General features: G+C 33.5%; 3 protein-coding genes across 8 annotated transcripts in view; 1 reads left to right on the forward strand and 2 right to left on the reverse strand.

Annotated features, from left to right (window-relative positions):
• Positions 1–2,564: 2,564 nt before the first annotated feature.
• SRPK (SR splicing factor protein kinase) lies at positions 2,565–9,123 on the reverse strand. Its single transcript, XM_085486998.1, has 7 exons — positions 9,053–9,123; positions 7,781–8,813; positions 6,712–6,925; positions 6,314–6,629; positions 5,571–6,152; positions 5,185–5,482; positions 2,565–4,835 (listed from the first exon to the last, which is right to left on the reverse strand). The coding sequence occupies exons 2-7, from the start codon at positions 8,029–8,031 to the stop codon at positions 4,544–4,546; spliced, it is 1,953 nt and encodes a 650-aa protein (XP_085343124.1). The 5' UTR covers positions 8,032–8,813; positions 9,053–9,123; the 3' UTR covers positions 2,565–4,543.
• A 619-nt stretch (positions 9,124–9,742) lies between these two features.
• On the forward strand, positions 9,743–13,144 carry Ciao1 (cytosolic iron-sulfur assembly component 1). 2 transcript variants are annotated; one of them, XM_085487000.1, is made up of 5 exons: positions 9,743–9,960; positions 11,870–12,253; positions 12,334–12,442; positions 12,535–12,699; positions 12,786–13,144. In XM_085487000.1, exons 2-5 carry the CDS (start codon positions 11,879–11,881, stop codon positions 13,064–13,066), a joined length of 930 nt encoding a protein of 309 aa, XP_085343126.1. In that variant the 5' UTR covers positions 9,743–9,960; positions 11,870–11,878; the 3' UTR covers positions 13,067–13,144. The 2 variants fall into 2 exon arrangements, with proteins under 2 accessions (XP_085343126.1, XP_085343125.1); XM_085486999.1 differs by lacking the exons at positions 11,870–12,253; positions 12,334–12,442; positions 12,535–12,699; positions 12,786–13,144 and adding exons at positions 10,417–10,878; positions 11,041–11,786 and having other exon boundaries at positions 9,762–9,960.
• A 697-nt stretch (positions 13,145–13,841) lies between these two features.
• LOC114941608 (neurotrimin) overlaps positions 13,842–17,541 on the reverse strand; it is a 61,867-nt gene continuing 58,167 nt past the window's right edge. For all 5 annotated transcript variants that reach the window (XM_085487005.1, XM_085487004.1, XM_085487003.1 and 2 more), the window contains 2 exons: positions 16,031–16,199; positions 13,842–15,812 (listed from right to left, as the gene is read on the reverse strand). In XM_085487005.1, coding sequence (XP_085343131.1) covers positions 15,706–15,812; positions 16,031–16,199 — 276 coding nt within the window. In that variant the 3' untranslated portion in view covers positions 13,842–15,705. The remainder of the gene's footprint in view (positions 15,813–16,030; positions 16,200–17,541) is intronic.

The following is a 17,541-nucleotide window of genomic DNA, read 5'->3' on the forward strand; positions in this document are numbered from 1 at the left end:
CAAACATTTGATTTATATCCATTAAAAACTGCAGACTTTCTTCTTTTCAACATAATTTTTGTTTTTTTAATAACTGCATGCATTAAAAAATGACAGCTGATTAGTTTCAGCAATTTCCTATGGGACATCCTGTACATCACATCCCCGGCAAAATCAATTTCTTAAGATTAAAAGAGGAGATCGCACAATATCCATTTTTTCGACAAAGCACACGTAATTTTTACATCGAATTTTTGCTCTTCGATCAAGGCCACATTCTTCGCATACTCAATTAATATTCACACTTTAACATTGTGCAGAATGATTATCAATTAGGAACGACTTACACAATGGAGTTTCACTGTGCGTTTAGCGTCAGACAATTATTAATTTTTTTAAAAATAGGATAGCAATTGATCGCAGCATCCGGCTGCAAAAAAAGAAAGTGTCAAGAAACTTATTTCAAATACACGTATATTACTTTTTACTTTCACAATCCTTGTGCAGGATCTGTAGATTTCTGAGCCGAATGAGGGTATAATATTATATATAGTCGCTCTAATTTCAAAGTATTATAATTAAATATTGGTGTATCTCGTGTAACACACTCTCGAAATTTTCGCAGTGCGATTAATATATTCAATTGAACAGAGATTTGTTTCGCTTGAATTAATAATGTTTAGAATCTACCGATTGGAACATGAGTCCCTGGTAAATTTCAATATTGGGTCCCTGTATATATATATTATGTACCATTTCCCCTTTCATCCAACCAGCATCCCTAATCGTCCACACCCATGAATCTTACATTTATATATATAAATATATATATAATATTTGTATGTATATATATATATATATATATTTTTTTTGTATATAATTATATGCGAGAAATCTGTTTATCGCAAAAAAAAAAAAAAAAGAAACGGAGCGCTTCGAGGATCTTCGTTTTTCGTTTCTTCATCTTTTCTTTTCTTCTATCTACTTCGCACAAATAAAATTATGCAGAAGAGAAGGGTAAAGGGGAGCGGGTATCTTGTACATCAAGAGCTATACACAGTTTACTTATTGTTTGTTAATTTTCTCCTAGCTATATATATCCTAACGCCAAAGCAGCGAGTCACACCTACCTACGTAAGTTATCGTTTTTATAATAGATTCATGTTTTTACTATATATATATATATATATATCTATATTTATATTTATAGAGCACTAGAAATATTAATATACATATATATGTATGATACATATGATATATTAATATGTGATAAAACGTTATCTATGATCAATGTGAACCATCTCCAAATGCGACGACGCACGGACAACATGGTATTATATTGAGCTTCGATTGATCCTAATGACAGTCGGCGCGATTTTCATACCTATATTGACTCGTCTAACAAAGTCGAGGTAATATAACTAATTAACTCGAGATGATGAGACTCGCATTAATAATTTTGTTTATAATATATCGATTCACGAAAGTGTGCATTTTTACTATCCTTTTTCTCTGTAATCTCTTTTAATCCGAATTACATAGTGCTAAAATATGAAATTTTTATTTTTACAATCCTTATTCGCATAAAATTTTCTTTTCAGTTCTTGAGATAAAAATTTCGGCCTTTTTTTTGTAATGAAATAATTAAGCGAAACTGAACTTTCTTTCTCTTATTATGAATGCCTTCAATTAATTATGAGTTTATAACTGCTCTAGTTTTATAATAGTCTTCTCTGCGTGCTTACAGCAAAAGTGTGTGAGTTCACTAAAAATTATGTCAGTTCATTTTCAACGAGACGAACGAATTTTTGAATTTTGATAAGTCTATATTTTTTTAGAAGATTTTACCGCGAAATATATCTTATGAACATTATGGAATGAAGAATAAAATGGAGCTCGATATTAATTAGAAATTTTCTCTATTACATAATGAGTAATACTAACGAAAAATCTCATTAAGTCGACGTGATCGCTGCCTTCCTCCTTAGAACAACAAACTTCACTGGCCACATATTTTGAATATTATCCGCTAAGGTTTTTCAGCTATGTATATACAAATTTGTCACGATTGCCGTCGTCGAAGACCACATGAGATTTACAAACGAGCCACGCAATTGCTACGAAAACTGCGGGAAGAAGGGATGGTAATAAATAATATGTTATGAACTAAAATGCATTAGATTTGCATTGCCGGGATAAAATTGCGATATAAACGCATCGTTTTGTATCCGACATTAATTGTTAACGCGGGTAGAAGAGGCACTTTCTGATCGAATCTCTCGCATATATGTATATATATTGTAAATTTTAGGAATATCGTAAGTGCCTGCTTTAAACATTTTTTTTTCTCCTAAAATCGCAAGAAATGATCTTGTCGAATTAAGCAATAAACAGCTGAATTCGAATAATAAAAATCAGTAAACAAATTTTCATAAGAATATACGTTGATTTTTAATAAATTAAAATTAAAAACTGCGCCTTGTCTACATAAAAATTTCATACATCCGCTTATAATAAAATAATAAAGAAACATCAATCAATGTGCTAATCCAAAATAATAAAAAATAAATAAAAAATGCATAATGTTAAAAAATAGATAATATATTTTCACGGAAGTATTTTCCTCTTTTACCCGAGAAGAAATATGTAACTGCAGTGAGTGACAAAATATTTATACATTATGACGATTTCCACATACGCACGCATCTCCATAATTCAAGATTGTTTTTTTTCTTTTTTTTTTCCTATGAAATGTGACCTTAGACTGGCAGGCGAAGCGAAACAGAACATTCTGCGGGAAGCATGAATTGAATTCGTCGACATAAGAAAGTATGCGCGACGCCCAAAGGGTTCGGTGGAACGTACTGCTTCGCTTTCTCGTTTATAAAATAGAAGACAATTATTATATCGGCAGAGAGCTTCAGTAGTCAGTCAATATTCACGTAGTAAGGGGGTTCGCACAAAAATTAACGTTTCTTTTTCTCGTTCATTGTGTTCACCAAGACCTTATCTGCGATATAGATACTCTTTTTCGTAGTTGTACATTATGTATATGGTGTTCGCATTGGAGCGACATAAACGAGTTTATAACAGAAATGTTTATTAGAAATCGTATATCGTTATTGCAGGGCACAACGGAACAAGACAAATTGCATTTTCTTTCACGTGTAAATCGTAAATACTACATACATATAATGACGTTAGTTTTATTGCCACATATATGTAAGCTGTGCTTACAGTAAGTATATAAATATTACTATGTAACATATATGTTAGACACACAGCCCTATTGATGCTTATTGCTAAAAAAAATTTGATTTTTAATATTTTTGTCGATAAATAAAAATAATATTGTTTAATATACATCGCGAATTTTATAAACTAAACGGTTAGAAAATGTATCATAAAAATATGAGTGTGCATACATATTGTCTTATTCCAATTAGTGCCCAAAATAGTTGTAATATCCCAAGAATCTGGTGACCAACTCTTAATTATTTTACAATATATAAATCAATCTATTTCAATTTATACGTGAACAGTTTCTTGTTGCATATGTATGTTTGTGAGTATTTCTAACCGGTTCACGTATATTGAGGTAGACATAAAATATTAATTAGTCATTTCTGTCCTGTTACGATTTCTCGACAAGTTTGTTGGCAAGAATTTACAGCGACCGGTGTATGTAATATATAAAAGTATATACAGATAACTGAGTCAAGGCGATGAGTCCTAATTTTAAACCGAACACGTTATTGAGTCCACCAATAAGCCCCTTTTCGCACAGTGCATTACGAGTAGATCCCACGATTCTTGGAATATTCATTAGATAAATTAAATGACGAGTACGAAGAATGCGACACGAGAATACGAAAAGTAATATGTATATAAAGTATACTATGAAATTTTTTTAATTTAAGTTTTCTCTCATCACTAATTAAAAACACGATGTAACAAGTGTATTACAATCACACAAATGATCAGCCGATGACGTTTGAGAGTGTTTTATTAGGAAGCACGCGCGCGGCCGTTATTTATATATGGAAATCAGCGGAATGTTGCAAGATCTTCTTCAATGATTTCCGGATTTTGCGACACTTCGCTCTCGTTACATTTACGTTCGAAAGTTGTTTCCTTGAGGCGACTTTCGCGATATTGTCAAATCACCATTTTGTAAAGGATATATAACAATCTTCTTGAAACTTTTTCGGTTTCGTAGCATTTCCTCACACGGAGACACATTCGTATGATTAATATAACAACATATGATACAATTCGTTCCCGTAATTCGTATATCAAACAGTTTTCTAATGTGTACATGTGTATGTGTGAGTATGTATGTCTGTGTGCGCGTTCTTGATACGATGCACTTGCTCTTACGCAAATTGGCTCGCGGAATTAATAATTTTCAGTACGCGAAATAACACACCTGACGTTCGCAAGTATTTTCGGCTTCCTATCACACTCTCGATTTACAATCGCGATAACCGGGCGGTCTGGGACTGGGGTGAAAATTCAAGGGAGCGGAGTGAGAATATTACAGATAAAACAATAAAAAACGCGATCACTTTTTGATTTGCAGCCACGGATGCTTCAGGCACTCGGCTGCAGTGGCTCGCATGCTCGGATTAAATTCGAGCATCGGTGTTAGGAACTCTGCGAACTCACGCGCTTCGCTCGGCGTCCAGTCATACTTCTCCGTCAGTACTTCGTATAGCCCCCACGGTTTCAACCCAGTAATATGCTTCAGTTCACCCTTTTTGTTAAAGTATATCTTTGAGTTCTTCCCCGAAAGAGCAATACGTCTCGGTATTTCTCCCAACAACTCGATTATATGAGCCAAGTGATCTTCATCTCTGAAATAATAATTGATTTTAAAATAATATATTATAAAAAATGTTTTTTGACCATGTTGGAATTGTGAAGTCAGAGGTGAGAAAACACGCGCTAAAAATTCTTAGATATCACGATCATCTTACGATTGTTCCCCATTGACTCTAAAAGAAAAAGAAATTTGCGAGTGTGCTAAAGCCATCTGAAATAATGTTTCACCAAAATAGCTTTTCATTTAAAAATGGTGTCAAAGAATTTTCAACGTGTGCAATCTCGCCTCTGATGTCACAATCCAATACGATCTCGCGGCGAGAATCCAGAAAATTAAAATTTTAGGAAGCTTATACAACTGCTTATTCTTGCAATCATTACCTGCAGTAATCTTTACCACTGTGCGGTTCAAAAAGGTAATCGCCAGTCGCCAATTCGAACGCCATGCAAGCGGTGGACCATATATCAGCAGAGGTATCATATCCGGAGCCTAACAGAACCTCAAGCGACCTGTACTGACGAGTCTGAATGTCATCCGTGAATTTCTTATGAACCCAACACGCGTTTCCGAGATCCGCTATCTTCACGTCGACCTCGCATTCCATTATGGCAGGATCCAATGGCGATACGAAGGTTCGTTTCAACTGCTTGCTCTCCGGTGGATTAAACGACCTACGGCCTAGAAAATAAAATGACGGATGACAAACGAAATTATGCAGGAGGAAACAAAGCTATAGATATACGTGTTCGCTTAACGTTATACTTACTTTCGCTACATTCATCAGTATCCTCGGCATCCGGTGGTAGAACACCTTCGCCGCAGCTTTTCTCCACATCGCACAGAGTCACATTGTCCATCTTTTCGGATTCTTGCTCGGGCGACGGACTCTGTATTTTCTCGCCGCCCGCTAAACCGTCTACTCCGTTCATGTGTAAGGAAGGCGCGGACGGTTCCGAAATGTCGGGCGAACCTTTACTCTCCGTATTGTCCTCTATGCTTTCCGTATTAAGATCTTGATCTAGGCTATTCGTTTCAACCTCTCCGTTCTCTCTCGTGTTATTCGCGAGTTTACTTTGCTCTTCTAATTCCTCAATCTGTTCCATCTGTTTCTTCAAGAGTTCGTTCTGGCGCTTGGCTTTCTTCTTTAATTTTTTCTTCTTGTTCTTGGACATTTTAGAATTTGGTATGGGTTCTTGGAATTCCTTCGGTGCGGTAGAAATCAGGGACACGGGTAACTTTGCTCCCATCGAATGCAATTCTGTCGCTTCGCAAGCTAATTTTCGTATATAAGTCTCGTCGACGCATACAAGAACATTTTCAGGTTTAATGTCTGTATGGATAATCTTACCTGAAAGAAAATTCAATATACTATATATAATAGTAAATTATTTATAAATTGCAATTTTTAGCATACTCTTTCTTCATTTCAAATCCATAATATTCTGTTAAACTTCTATGTAAAGTTAGCTAAATATATAAATTTCAATATAATTGAAATTATCATCTTACATTTATTATGAAGATAATCGAGACCTTCGAGGACTTGTCTGATGATGCGTTTTACATTATTCCTTGGAATACCTCTATAATTTGACTTAATAATCAATTTAAGAAGATTATGTCCAAGCACTTCGAATACCATGCAAACATGCAGACCATTAATGCCGCTGATCTTGAAGTCATTGAGCAACTGGACGGTCTTATTGCGCTTAGGATCAGTGGGATCTGTATCGCGCACGTCTTTTAATAATTTAATTTCATCCAACGCAGTCTCAGTAAAATGGGATGCGGATTTCACGATTTTAAGCGCCACAAAACGTTTATCCTGTGGAATCAAATTCATCAAGATATCCTGTGTATTTTATGTAAGTGTAAAAAGAGATTCATTAGCAAATTCATTAGTATACCTGTAAATCCCAACAGAGCCATACAGTGGAGAAGTGACCCCAACCGAGCTTACGGGTAACGTGATATCGATTTAAAAAGAGATCTCCTATTTTCACAGGATGGTATCCACCTTTACAATAATCACTGCTATCCTCCTGCTCCTCGTCTTCGCTGCTGAATACTTCGTCATCATCTTCTATCGTCTCATTGCTAGAACTATGACACGGTTCCAATCTACGACAAATGTATCGATATATCATGAACACAAAGTAAAATGCAACCGACCATGTGTTTGCAACCATTAACTTTTCACGAGAAAAGGGAAGCCACTGAAATAAAGTGATGAAGCAGTTGCACGTTACATAACTGCTTTGATTTTACATGACGCATCCTATTGTCATCAAAATTTTCAAGATTACATGCAATCATCTCAGAGTATAAATATTACTGTTTATAATCGCTGAAGAAATTATCATGCATAATTATCTCACTTACATTAATTGTTATTCATATCTTTAGATATCGTTACATCAATTGTTATTCAATTTTCAGTGGTTACGAACATATATAAAAGATATGAAAATACTGCTCATTTCTTAAAATTTCCATAAACAGAGACACTTTGAATGATAAAGAAATGAAGAAATTATAATATTATGCATAATTATTTCACATTATACGTTATTCATATCTTAACATCAATCATTGTTATTCAATCTTCAGCGATTACGAATATACATAAAAGATATGAAAATATCGCTCGTTTCTCAAAATTTCCATAAACAGAGATAAAGCCTTCGAACGATAAAGAAATGAAGAAGAAAGTTCGAACTGTCGGCGAAAAAGTCGCTTCAACGACAACCTGTCATCTGACGTTAACACAGGTACGCGATACCGTAATAGAAAAAGTGCATGCGCGCGTAAACGGTAACGTGTGTCATCGTTCGTAACATCACTTGTACAAAAAAAAAGGGGCAAAAAAAGGGAAGAAAGAAAGAGGTAAAAAAAATCCGGTAACGAGTTTGAACGCGTGTTAACGTCAGATGCCACGCTGACGCCGGTTGTCGGCTCGCATGAATCGGGGGATACCTGGTCCCGTTGTGGTCGCCGAGATCACAGTAGATGCGCTCCTCGCGGTTGCTGAATTTCTCGAGGGTGCCGTCGAAGTACTTGATGGAGGCGGCGGCCGTTTCCTGGCCGCTCCTCGGCCCCTTCGAGCTCTGCGCCGAGTCCTGCTCGCCCTGGGAATTGGCCTTGCCCTTGCGCTTGCTGGGCTTGTGCCGCTTCTTCTTCGCCTGGATCGCCAAAACTCGCCTGTTCACGTCAGTCTTGGCGCTCATCTCGTTGGACTAACCGGATCCTTCCTCTCTTTCTCTCGCTGGCTTTTCCTCTTTTTCCCGCACACACTTCCGCCCGTTCCGGCCGCTCCTCTCTCTCTCTCTCTCTTCTCTTCGGGTTCTCCTCGCTGCTGCTGCTGGTTGCTGCTCTGCTGGCTCGCTCTCCCGAGCACCGATATATCGCGGAGCGGAGACACTCGCGCCGACTCGCGACTCGATGAAGCTCGCGTAGTCTCTCCTTCTTCAATCGGCGAGATCTCTCGGATTCGATTCTATTATCACTTCATCTCTCCGTTCGGCCGTTGTTTGAGTATGGCCGCGTTCCGCTGCTCTCTCTGTCCATCCGCGTTTATTCCTACGTGCATATGTATCCGTACGTATCCAGCTTACCGCCTCCTCCCGCGAGAGTAGAGCCCCGTGTCGAGCAGGTGTCGGATCGGGTCGGGTCGGGTCGTGTCGTGTCGTCCTCCGCTAGCGGCCGATACTCGTCGTCGCCGACCCCGTCGTCTCTGTCCTGTCACCGCGTTGCCGTCGACCGCCTCCTCGCCACCGACTGTCCCGCGGAACTCGACTCGCTTACATGTATATGTGTAACGTAGGCGTTGTGTTATTACACCGTATATATACGCGAATGTGACGACTGAGCGAGGAGCGAGTCGCTCTCCGTCTCTCTCTCTTTCTTTCTTTCTCTCGCTCTCTTCACCTGCAATCCTTGGTTAGCAGCCGCTGGTCTCGCTCGATCGCGAATAAGTTCGCTACTCTCCGCACCGTGGCAGCAGACAGACCTCGAAGATTCGAAAGACGTATATATGTATATTAATTTATATATTTAAAAATCTAAATAGATTATTTTTTTTATTTTTAGATATAACAAAAATTTATATTTATTAATAAAATTATTTTTATAATGAAGATATAATGTTTTAAATTAAACTGTAAAATTATATATATATATATATATATATATATATATATATATATATATATATAATTAATGTAGTGACATAAATAATTTTTTTTTTACCTTGTCTTTTATCGCTCCTCCTCTTTATTTTGGTAGATAATGATGATGATGATGATGATGTACTCCCTGCATCGTCACGGAGATTGCGCGCTTCGCTGATTCGAACAGCGCCTTTGAGTATATATATATAATTATTGGATTAATGACATGTATATATATGGTTAATATCGAGCGCGAAGTGAAGTTGTGAAATGCGCACGATGATATACGATTTACGATTGCTAAAGATAATGATTAAATCGCAATTATTTTACGATTAATTAATTTTCTTATTTTATGCATGTAATAATGCATATAAAAATGGAGTTCGTTTTCAATTTGTTATTATTTTTATTATATTTTTTAAGAAATAAAATATAATTGAATATTATCTATTTCAATAATAACTAGGAAATGGCAGGATATTTTAATATTTCAGTGCTCGGAGCCATTTATTAACGATGAGATGATGAGATTTCTTTAACAAAAATGACACATAATGAGGTATGAATTAGTTTCAGAGTTACAAGCAATTGAAAGAGAAGATATGAAAACTTACAAAAAAATGAGCTCTTCCCATTGCTAAGAAGAACTAGATTCTAAAATGAAAAGAATATTCTGTGAGGTGCGTCTTGCGAAACATTCCATGTAAAACTAAAGCGGAAATATGCGACGAAAATGGCGCGAATTGAACTGTCAATCGCGCCATCTGTCATCACTTTTGACAGTTTGTTCATTAAACTACATTTCTCTATCGGTAAAATCAACAGCTAACCCCACAGAGATTGCATCGTTATCGTTGTTATATTTTTACAAATAATTTACATTCTTTTGCATTACATATTAACAACTGTAATTTACACATATACAAATATTAGTGACTAGCAATTCGTTAAAATATCTACAGCATTGATAAAGACTGTGCAACGGTGAGTTTACCACACTTCTTTCATCTTATTATTATCTGGAATAAAACTATAATTTTAATTGAGTAGTATTAATTAATTTTATGTATTATATAACAAACTTTGATTCTATATTTACACTCATTATCATTACGTTATAAAGACAAGTTTTACATATCTGCATATATTTTATATATAATATATGTGAAGGTTAACTGGAAAAACTGGAAAAATAAATATTTCATGTATTTGTGATATGAGTCATATACTATGCTGCTTAGTTCCAATGTATCCTAACAAATCATATTTAATACCTTACATGCTTAAAAACATTTTTCAAATTTTTATATATTTTGTATTTACAAATTATATTTTATTCATGCATTAAAGATATATATGAATTTTTATTATAAATATTGTCCATAAAGTAATCCTAACAAATATCGTTTTCCATGTAAAAAATAAATTATGCTGTTGCAGGTAGCAATGGATACATTGGAACTAAAGCAAAGCCTAACTGGACACAGAGGCAGAGTATGGAGTGTTTGCTGGCACCCTAAGGGTGCTTATTTAGCTTCTTGCGGCGAAGATAAAAAAATTATAATTTCGGGATTAGAGGGGCTTAAATGGGTTACAAAAATGATCCTCACCGAAGGACATTCTAGAACCATTAGAGAATTAGCTTGGTCCCCCTGTGGTAATTACATTGCATCCGCAAGCTTTGATGCCACTACAGCGATATGGGATAAAAAATCAGGACAGTTTGAATGTAACGCGACATTAGAAGGGCATGAAAACGAAGTGAAGAGCGTTAGTTGGTCAATCTCTGGTCAAATACTCGCCACATGTAGTCGTGACAAATCAGTGTGGGTATGGGAAGTGAACGATGATGAATACGAGTGTGCCGCTGTTATTAATGCTCATACTCAAGATGTAAAAAAGGTATGTCTCTGTTTTTCTGAAAAAGAAAAATTATGGTTTAAACATAGATTTTTTATTTTTCTAAGATTTAATTAAGAAAATATCAATTTAAACTTTTTTATTGATATATAAATAGAAATATTTATATTTCTTATATATAACAAGAGTATACGTTTATTTTAGGTAAGATGGCATCCACATGAAGAAATTTTGGCTTCTGCCAGCTATGATAATACAGTGAAGATATTTAAAGAAGATGCAGCTGATAGTGACTGGTCGTGTGTCTCAACCTTATCATCTCACAGTTCTACAGTATGGAGTCTTTCATGGGATAAAACTGGTAATCGAATAGCAACCTGCAGTGATGATAAAACGGTAAAGATATGGCGAGAATATAAACCAGGAAACGAAACAGGCATTCCTACACCGAACAACGAATCTGTCTGGAAATGTATTTGTACACTATCAGGCTATCATACAAGAACTATTTACGACATCGACTGGTGCAAGACTACAGGTTTATTAGTGACGGCATGTGGCGACGACATAATTAGGATATTTAAGGAGGATAATGACTGTGATTCACATCAACCAAATTTTACAATGATCTGTTCAATGGACAATGCACATGCTCAAGATGTTAACTGTGTTCAATGGAATCCTACAGTCCCTGGACAATTTGCTTCTGCGAGTGATGATAGTTTAGTGAAAATATGGTCTTACAACCACAAAGAATAAAACTGTAAAAATATAGTTTATGCAATTTTATTTTATTTTTTTTTTTTTTCATTTAAATAAAGAGACTTAAGAATAGTGGATAATAAATTATGAAAATGGAAATTAATTTTTTCATGCCAAAAATATGAGAGAAATCAATATCTTTACATTTTTGTTAACAAACTCTGTAAATAAACAATGAATTTAAATAACTGACTATTATATTTTATGCCTTGATACATTATTTTCGAATATATTATAAATCATATCAGTTACAATTGCATCTTTATTTTAGGGCACATAAATGTTAACGCGCTTATACAACGTGGGATTATTCTGCAACAATTTTCATTTGCGATATAGATGTATTAAAGAGTACAAATATATCAAACAATATAAAATGATGAGTAACATCGCAGAAAATACAATTGGCGTACCTTTGAAGGAGATTGTGAGCGTAATAAATGCATTTGCGGACAACTCACTCGCAGCTTCCTGGGACAATATCGGATTATTGATTGAACCCACGGAACCCAAAAATGTGTCGAGCATTTTACTGACAAATGATTTAACCGAGGATGTTATGGATGAAGCCATTGGACTAAAAACTGATTTAATTATCACGTATCATCCGTTAATATTTACTCCATTGAAGTCTATTACAACTCGATCTTGGAAGGTACTGTAAAATATCATCACCATGAAATTATTAGAAAATTATTGCGATTTTTAATTTATATTATGTATTATATATAATAGGAGCGAATAGTGGCGAAATGTCTGGAAAATAAAATTGCTGTCTTCTCTCCACATACCAGTTTTGATTCTGTAAAAGGCGGTGTAAATGACTGGTTAGCGGAAGCTTTCGGTAAGAAAAGAAATTTATTATAGTATCTGAATCGGTTTAATATTAATTGATCTATGTTAATATCTTATTGCTTATGAAAATATTATTTTAAGAGCTTGAGAGCAATAAACCGATTCAGCCAAATGTGGATAATGCGACTTACGGAATGGGAAGATTGTGTACCTTGAAGACGCAGATATCTATCGACCAAGCAGTGAATTTAATAAAGCAACGTACAGATCTGAAACATGTAAGATTAGCGCGTGCACGCGGTGCAGGTGAGTTTTAGTAAAATAATAAATGACAAAAGTGTGTGTGTATATATATATATATATAATCATACTATTTTATATTTATATTTTAGATGGTTATATTAATACTATAGCATTATGTGCTGGATCAGGCGTTTCAGTATTGAAAGAAGTTCCTGCAGATTTGTATGTTACGGGTGAAATGTTACATCACGATATATTAGATGCCGTACATCGCGGAATCCATGTTATATTAACGAATCACTCTGATTCGGAACGTGGTTTCTTGAAGACATTTGCTACGATATTAGATTGTGCTGTACAAAAATCTGCACAAAAATCTGTCAAAGTGTGTATATCTAAAACAGACAAAGATCCATTACAAACTGTGTGAACCGTTACAAAAAGATATTCGTCATATAAGAATATATTGCTATATCCATTGTTTAATTAAAGAGTTGATATAAATCAATTATTTCAAGTATTTCAATTATTTCGATTTTTTTATTATTTACACTCAATAAATTGTGTACTAAAACTAAAAAGCACATTTATAAGTAATATATGAAAGCCATACAAATGCAGTTAAAAAAGTTTTTTTTTTTAATATTTTATAGAATGTTTCAATCAACGCGTATTTTCTATCCCAGTTACATATATGTATATATAGAAAAAAATGAATTTGTATTATATAAAAGAGAAATTTCAGCATTGATTTCAAATTCTTTGATTTAAAATCTTATTATAAATCTGTTTATTTTGTGTAACAATATATATACGCTTTATTTTGATAGAACTTTAATTTTGTGACGCCGGATAATCCTTAATTAAAAAATGCACAAATACAAATAAAATATTTTAGCCAAGAAAATATTAACTTCTCTCTTAAATTCATTAACAGTCCGTAATTCCTAAAAAGTGCACGCGTGAAACACTGATGTAATGTATATATATATATATATATTTTACATTAGCATTTATATTTATTCTCCAATCAAAATATAAAATTTTAATTTTTACATATTCCATCTGTTAGTTATTTGAAATTGAATTTAATATCAATAAATCTATAAAACCTCTCTTTAATCCTTAAAAATATATAATGTCATTTATGCACGAAATTAGAAGAAAACGGCAATGTATACTTTAAATGACACACGATTGATACGTATGGTTTAATCATAATAGATTTATTTGCACGAAATAACAATTGGCTATTATCTAGACTCGTCAAATTAAGAAATAAACATGACTGTTTCAAATTGTTCATATAAATTCGAATAGTTGAAATATAGAAATGCGCGACACACTGACGTTCTAATCGTAATTTGTATGGCAACAACGGTATACAGGCATATCCTGAGGACAAAGTGCTGTAAATCTCAAACCGTTTATTTGTATAACTCGTTTTATACAAACAATTAAAACTTTTCAATATATATAATCTAACATTATAAAAACCAAACAGCTTTGTGTTTCTTCTTAAATAATTATCCAGACTTTATGGTTTGTTGTTTCGCATGTACAACGTATTATATATTCATAACGTATATATGTATATACATAACATTACATAAAGTATATGTGAAGATATATTACATGTCGATGCTCGTACAATATATGATATCGTACACAGCAAACAGGGCCAAATTTTCTTATTCTGTAATTGATAATCTCAAACGTCATAATTATATACTCACAATCGATTTAAAAAATTATATAATTATGATTTTTTATATTTTACTTATCGCCTTTTGCATTAGAACTTTACAACAGTCGTTTCAAGTGATGAAAATTTTATCAAATGATTGTTTAATATAAAATGAGGTATTATCAGAGTGAATATATGTCTGTCGACTCGATAGAATTTTGACATGATTGTAGTACAAATCATATTTGATAGTTATTGAAATGAATTTTTTTAAATTATAAATTTAAAACAAAATACAAAACAGATTTATCAAAATCTTTTGTATCGAAGATAATCATTGTTTTTTCAAAATTTTATGCGAATGACCCCATTATTTTTATGTGACATGCTCAGTCATGCATTATTTAGTATACGTTCATATTTTAGCGCAGTTTTACATCTCGTACTTTATATGTATATATATTCTCGTATGTGTCCTCGCAACATAATGATAGATTTTAACATATCTCTATGTTAAAATGTCTAATATGTTTATTAACAGTAACATGTACACGTTTTTTTTGGCAAGCATAACGTATTGTCTTGTAAACCATGATAAAGCAAATGTAACATTATACCTGCTGCTCGGATATGAGCCTTTCAAATTAAATAATCGACAATTATTTTTACAAATATATCCGATTTTCGTTACCCTGTCTTCGCTCAGTCGTACTCAGATCGTACATTCTGACGATGTTTTAGCAGCAACGAAAATCTGCTTCCCCATTTTCACATTTTCTTGTAAGAAATCGTTCTGTCATTTATTTTCGAGGATTTATCGTTATCCCCACTTTATTTCTTTTAATAGAAATTTAATATGCCTTCAGTTTTCCAAGGTACAACTTTTTTCGGTCTATTATATATTCATCTATAGATTTTTGCGAGGTACGCTCTTATTGACGTAGATAATACAGATAACGTTTATAAGTCTATAAAGAATATTATTCAATATAAAAAAATAGGAAAAATTTAATTGAAAAATATATTACTACTAAAAACTATTCAATTTGAAAATATTTGAACAATAAATGATAAAGAATGATGTATATGTATGATATACATATATACGTAACAACACTACATACATACATATATATATATATGTATGTATTCAAACATACAATATATTAAAACAAATATAAGTCATGCGTTGTATCGTAAAAAGACTCGAACGTGCAGTTTATTTTATCGATCTGTTATTCATACGAATTTTTTTCCGCAGAATATTCAACGATAGATAGTCATACTGCCTTTTCTCGAGAATCAAATAATAAAAAAAAAAAACGAAAAAAAATTCGAAAAAAATATTTCCAACTAACATTTATAATGGTCCACTTCTACGTCTAATAAGGATGATTCAAAAAGGTCAGAAGCGTCGTCGAGATCATTACAAAAGGTAGATTGGCTAATCTTAGCTGTCCGCCGTGTTGCATCGCAGCCGGATGTTCCCCTGCAAGAATCAAAAGATTAATCTTCTTTTCTTTCTTTCTTTTTTTTTTTTTTTTTTTAAGTAATACAAGAGTTTTGCGAAAAAATATGTATTTTTTTTCGCAATATACTCCGAATAGTCGGATCTGAATAACGCATAGAAATAACCATCAGGTATATTAAGCTGCTGTACAAACGTTATAACAGCAGCTGCGTTATAAGATTAAGAAGTATACATACCATTAAGTACATGAACTAAGACTGTCTTTGTGTTGGCGTTACTCGGATGGCAGGTGTATTGTCCGCTATCCGCCGGTTGAGCACGTTGAATTAAAAGGTATGACGTCGTTACTTCGCCCTTCTCCGTGATAACCGACACTCCTCCTCTCGGACTGTCATAATTGATCGCCTGTTATGTGCAGGGCCCGGAAAAATGTTATTCTAATTAAATTTCTCCCGACAACGCTTATGCACAATAGCGTTCGTGAACTTGTAGAGAAAATCTATTAATTAAATGATTGATTGAGCCTCAGTTGAAAAAAATCGATAGCGACACTGATTGGTGACATTTACTAAAAAGTTATTGTAATAAAGTAACTGAATCTTTCTCATTTTAAATATCAATGTAACAGATACGAAATTATTCTTTATAGTGAGTCTTTTATTATTATTATATTTTAAATCATATAACAATATATAATATTACAATACAATTATAATGGAATATAAGAAAAACTTTCCCGTAGATAATAAATTTATTTAATTACATATATTTTTGCACGACAGCGTACGCTATTATATTTATATTTTTTTTCCCCGAGTATATCATCTCCTCTACAAATTAAAAACTGCGTAAAACTCTCCTTCGTTCGACTCGAGATTGTATTTCCTGGTTTGTAAACTGGTGGAAATCCAGTCTCAGAAACTTTGGTAAAATCGATAATAGCAGGTATCAGTTTATGTCTGTATTTCTGAAACTCATAATGTTTCAGAGCTAAACTTACAACACTTTCAAAATAAACGATTTATATGTCACTGTTACAAAATGGATTTCAAAAACTTTCAGAGCCTTTCTGAGAAGGCACTATTATATATGTTCAAAAATATAACTGCAACTTGATATATATTTTATCTGTTTTATATTAAATATCTTTGTTGGATTAAATATATATTTTTATATTAAATATCTTTTATATATAATATATTTGATTTCCTTCCTGATACGGATTTATATTGAGTATCATTTCATATTTCGATATCTGATAATTCCTTTGAGTTTGTATCTGCTTTTAATTTAATGTTTCTCCATTGATTTCGTTTATTTTTATTTCATTAATTTTTCTCGTTAAGTTTTAGCAGTCATCTCTACATTGCATACAAGTATATTTTATTCCTCTCTCTCTCTCTCTCTCTCTCTTTCTCACTTTCTGTGTGTTTTCTGTTTAGTAAGGCAAACATTTTTTTGATCGAATCATACTGGGTTATTACATTTCTGCATTGCAAATTTACAACATAATATTTAATTATTATCCGCAATATCATATATCCATATATGTATACTGCATATTGCAATTACGTAACGCACATTAATTTATCGAAAGCTCTTTCATCCATGGGTAACAGCTTGTGCCTCTTTAATATCGTGACATAACAGATTGGATTGATTTATGTATTTCGGACCCGCGCGAAAAATGTGACATGCAAATATCTCTGAAACGGTCTGAGATATCAAAAATTCTGCTTGGTTTTAT

The sequence above is a fragment of the Nylanderia fulva genome, unplaced genomic scaffold (genome assembly GCF_048542155.1).
Source record: "Nylanderia fulva isolate GAGA-0341 unplaced genomic scaffold, ASM4854215v1 Scaffold5, whole genome shotgun sequence".
NCBI lineage: Eukaryota > Metazoa > Arthropoda > Insecta > Hymenoptera > Formicidae > Nylanderia > Nylanderia fulva.

Excerpts from the sequence above, each read along its gene's own strand:
- SRPK (XM_085486998.1), bottom strand. The coding sequence starts at position 8,031 with ATGAGCGCCAAGACTGACGTGAACAGGCGAGTTTTGGCGATCCAGGCG. Across the intron at positions 6,153-6,313 it reads CGATTATCTTCATAATAAAT|GTAAGATTATCCATACAGAC; the intron begins GTAAGATGATAA and ends ATTTTCTTTCAG. Across the intron at positions 4,836-5,184 it reads AGTGGTAAAGATTACTGCAG|AGATGAAGATCACTTGGCTC; the intron begins GTAATGATTGCA and ends TTATTATTTCAG.
- Ciao1 (XM_085486999.1), top strand. The coding sequence starts at position 10,423 with ATGGATACATTGGAACTAAAGCAAAGCCTAACTGGACACAGAGGCAGA. Across the intron at positions 10,879-11,040 it reads ATACTCAAGATGTAAAAAAG|GTAAGATGGCATCCACATGA; the intron begins GTATGTCTCTGT and ends CGTTTATTTTAG.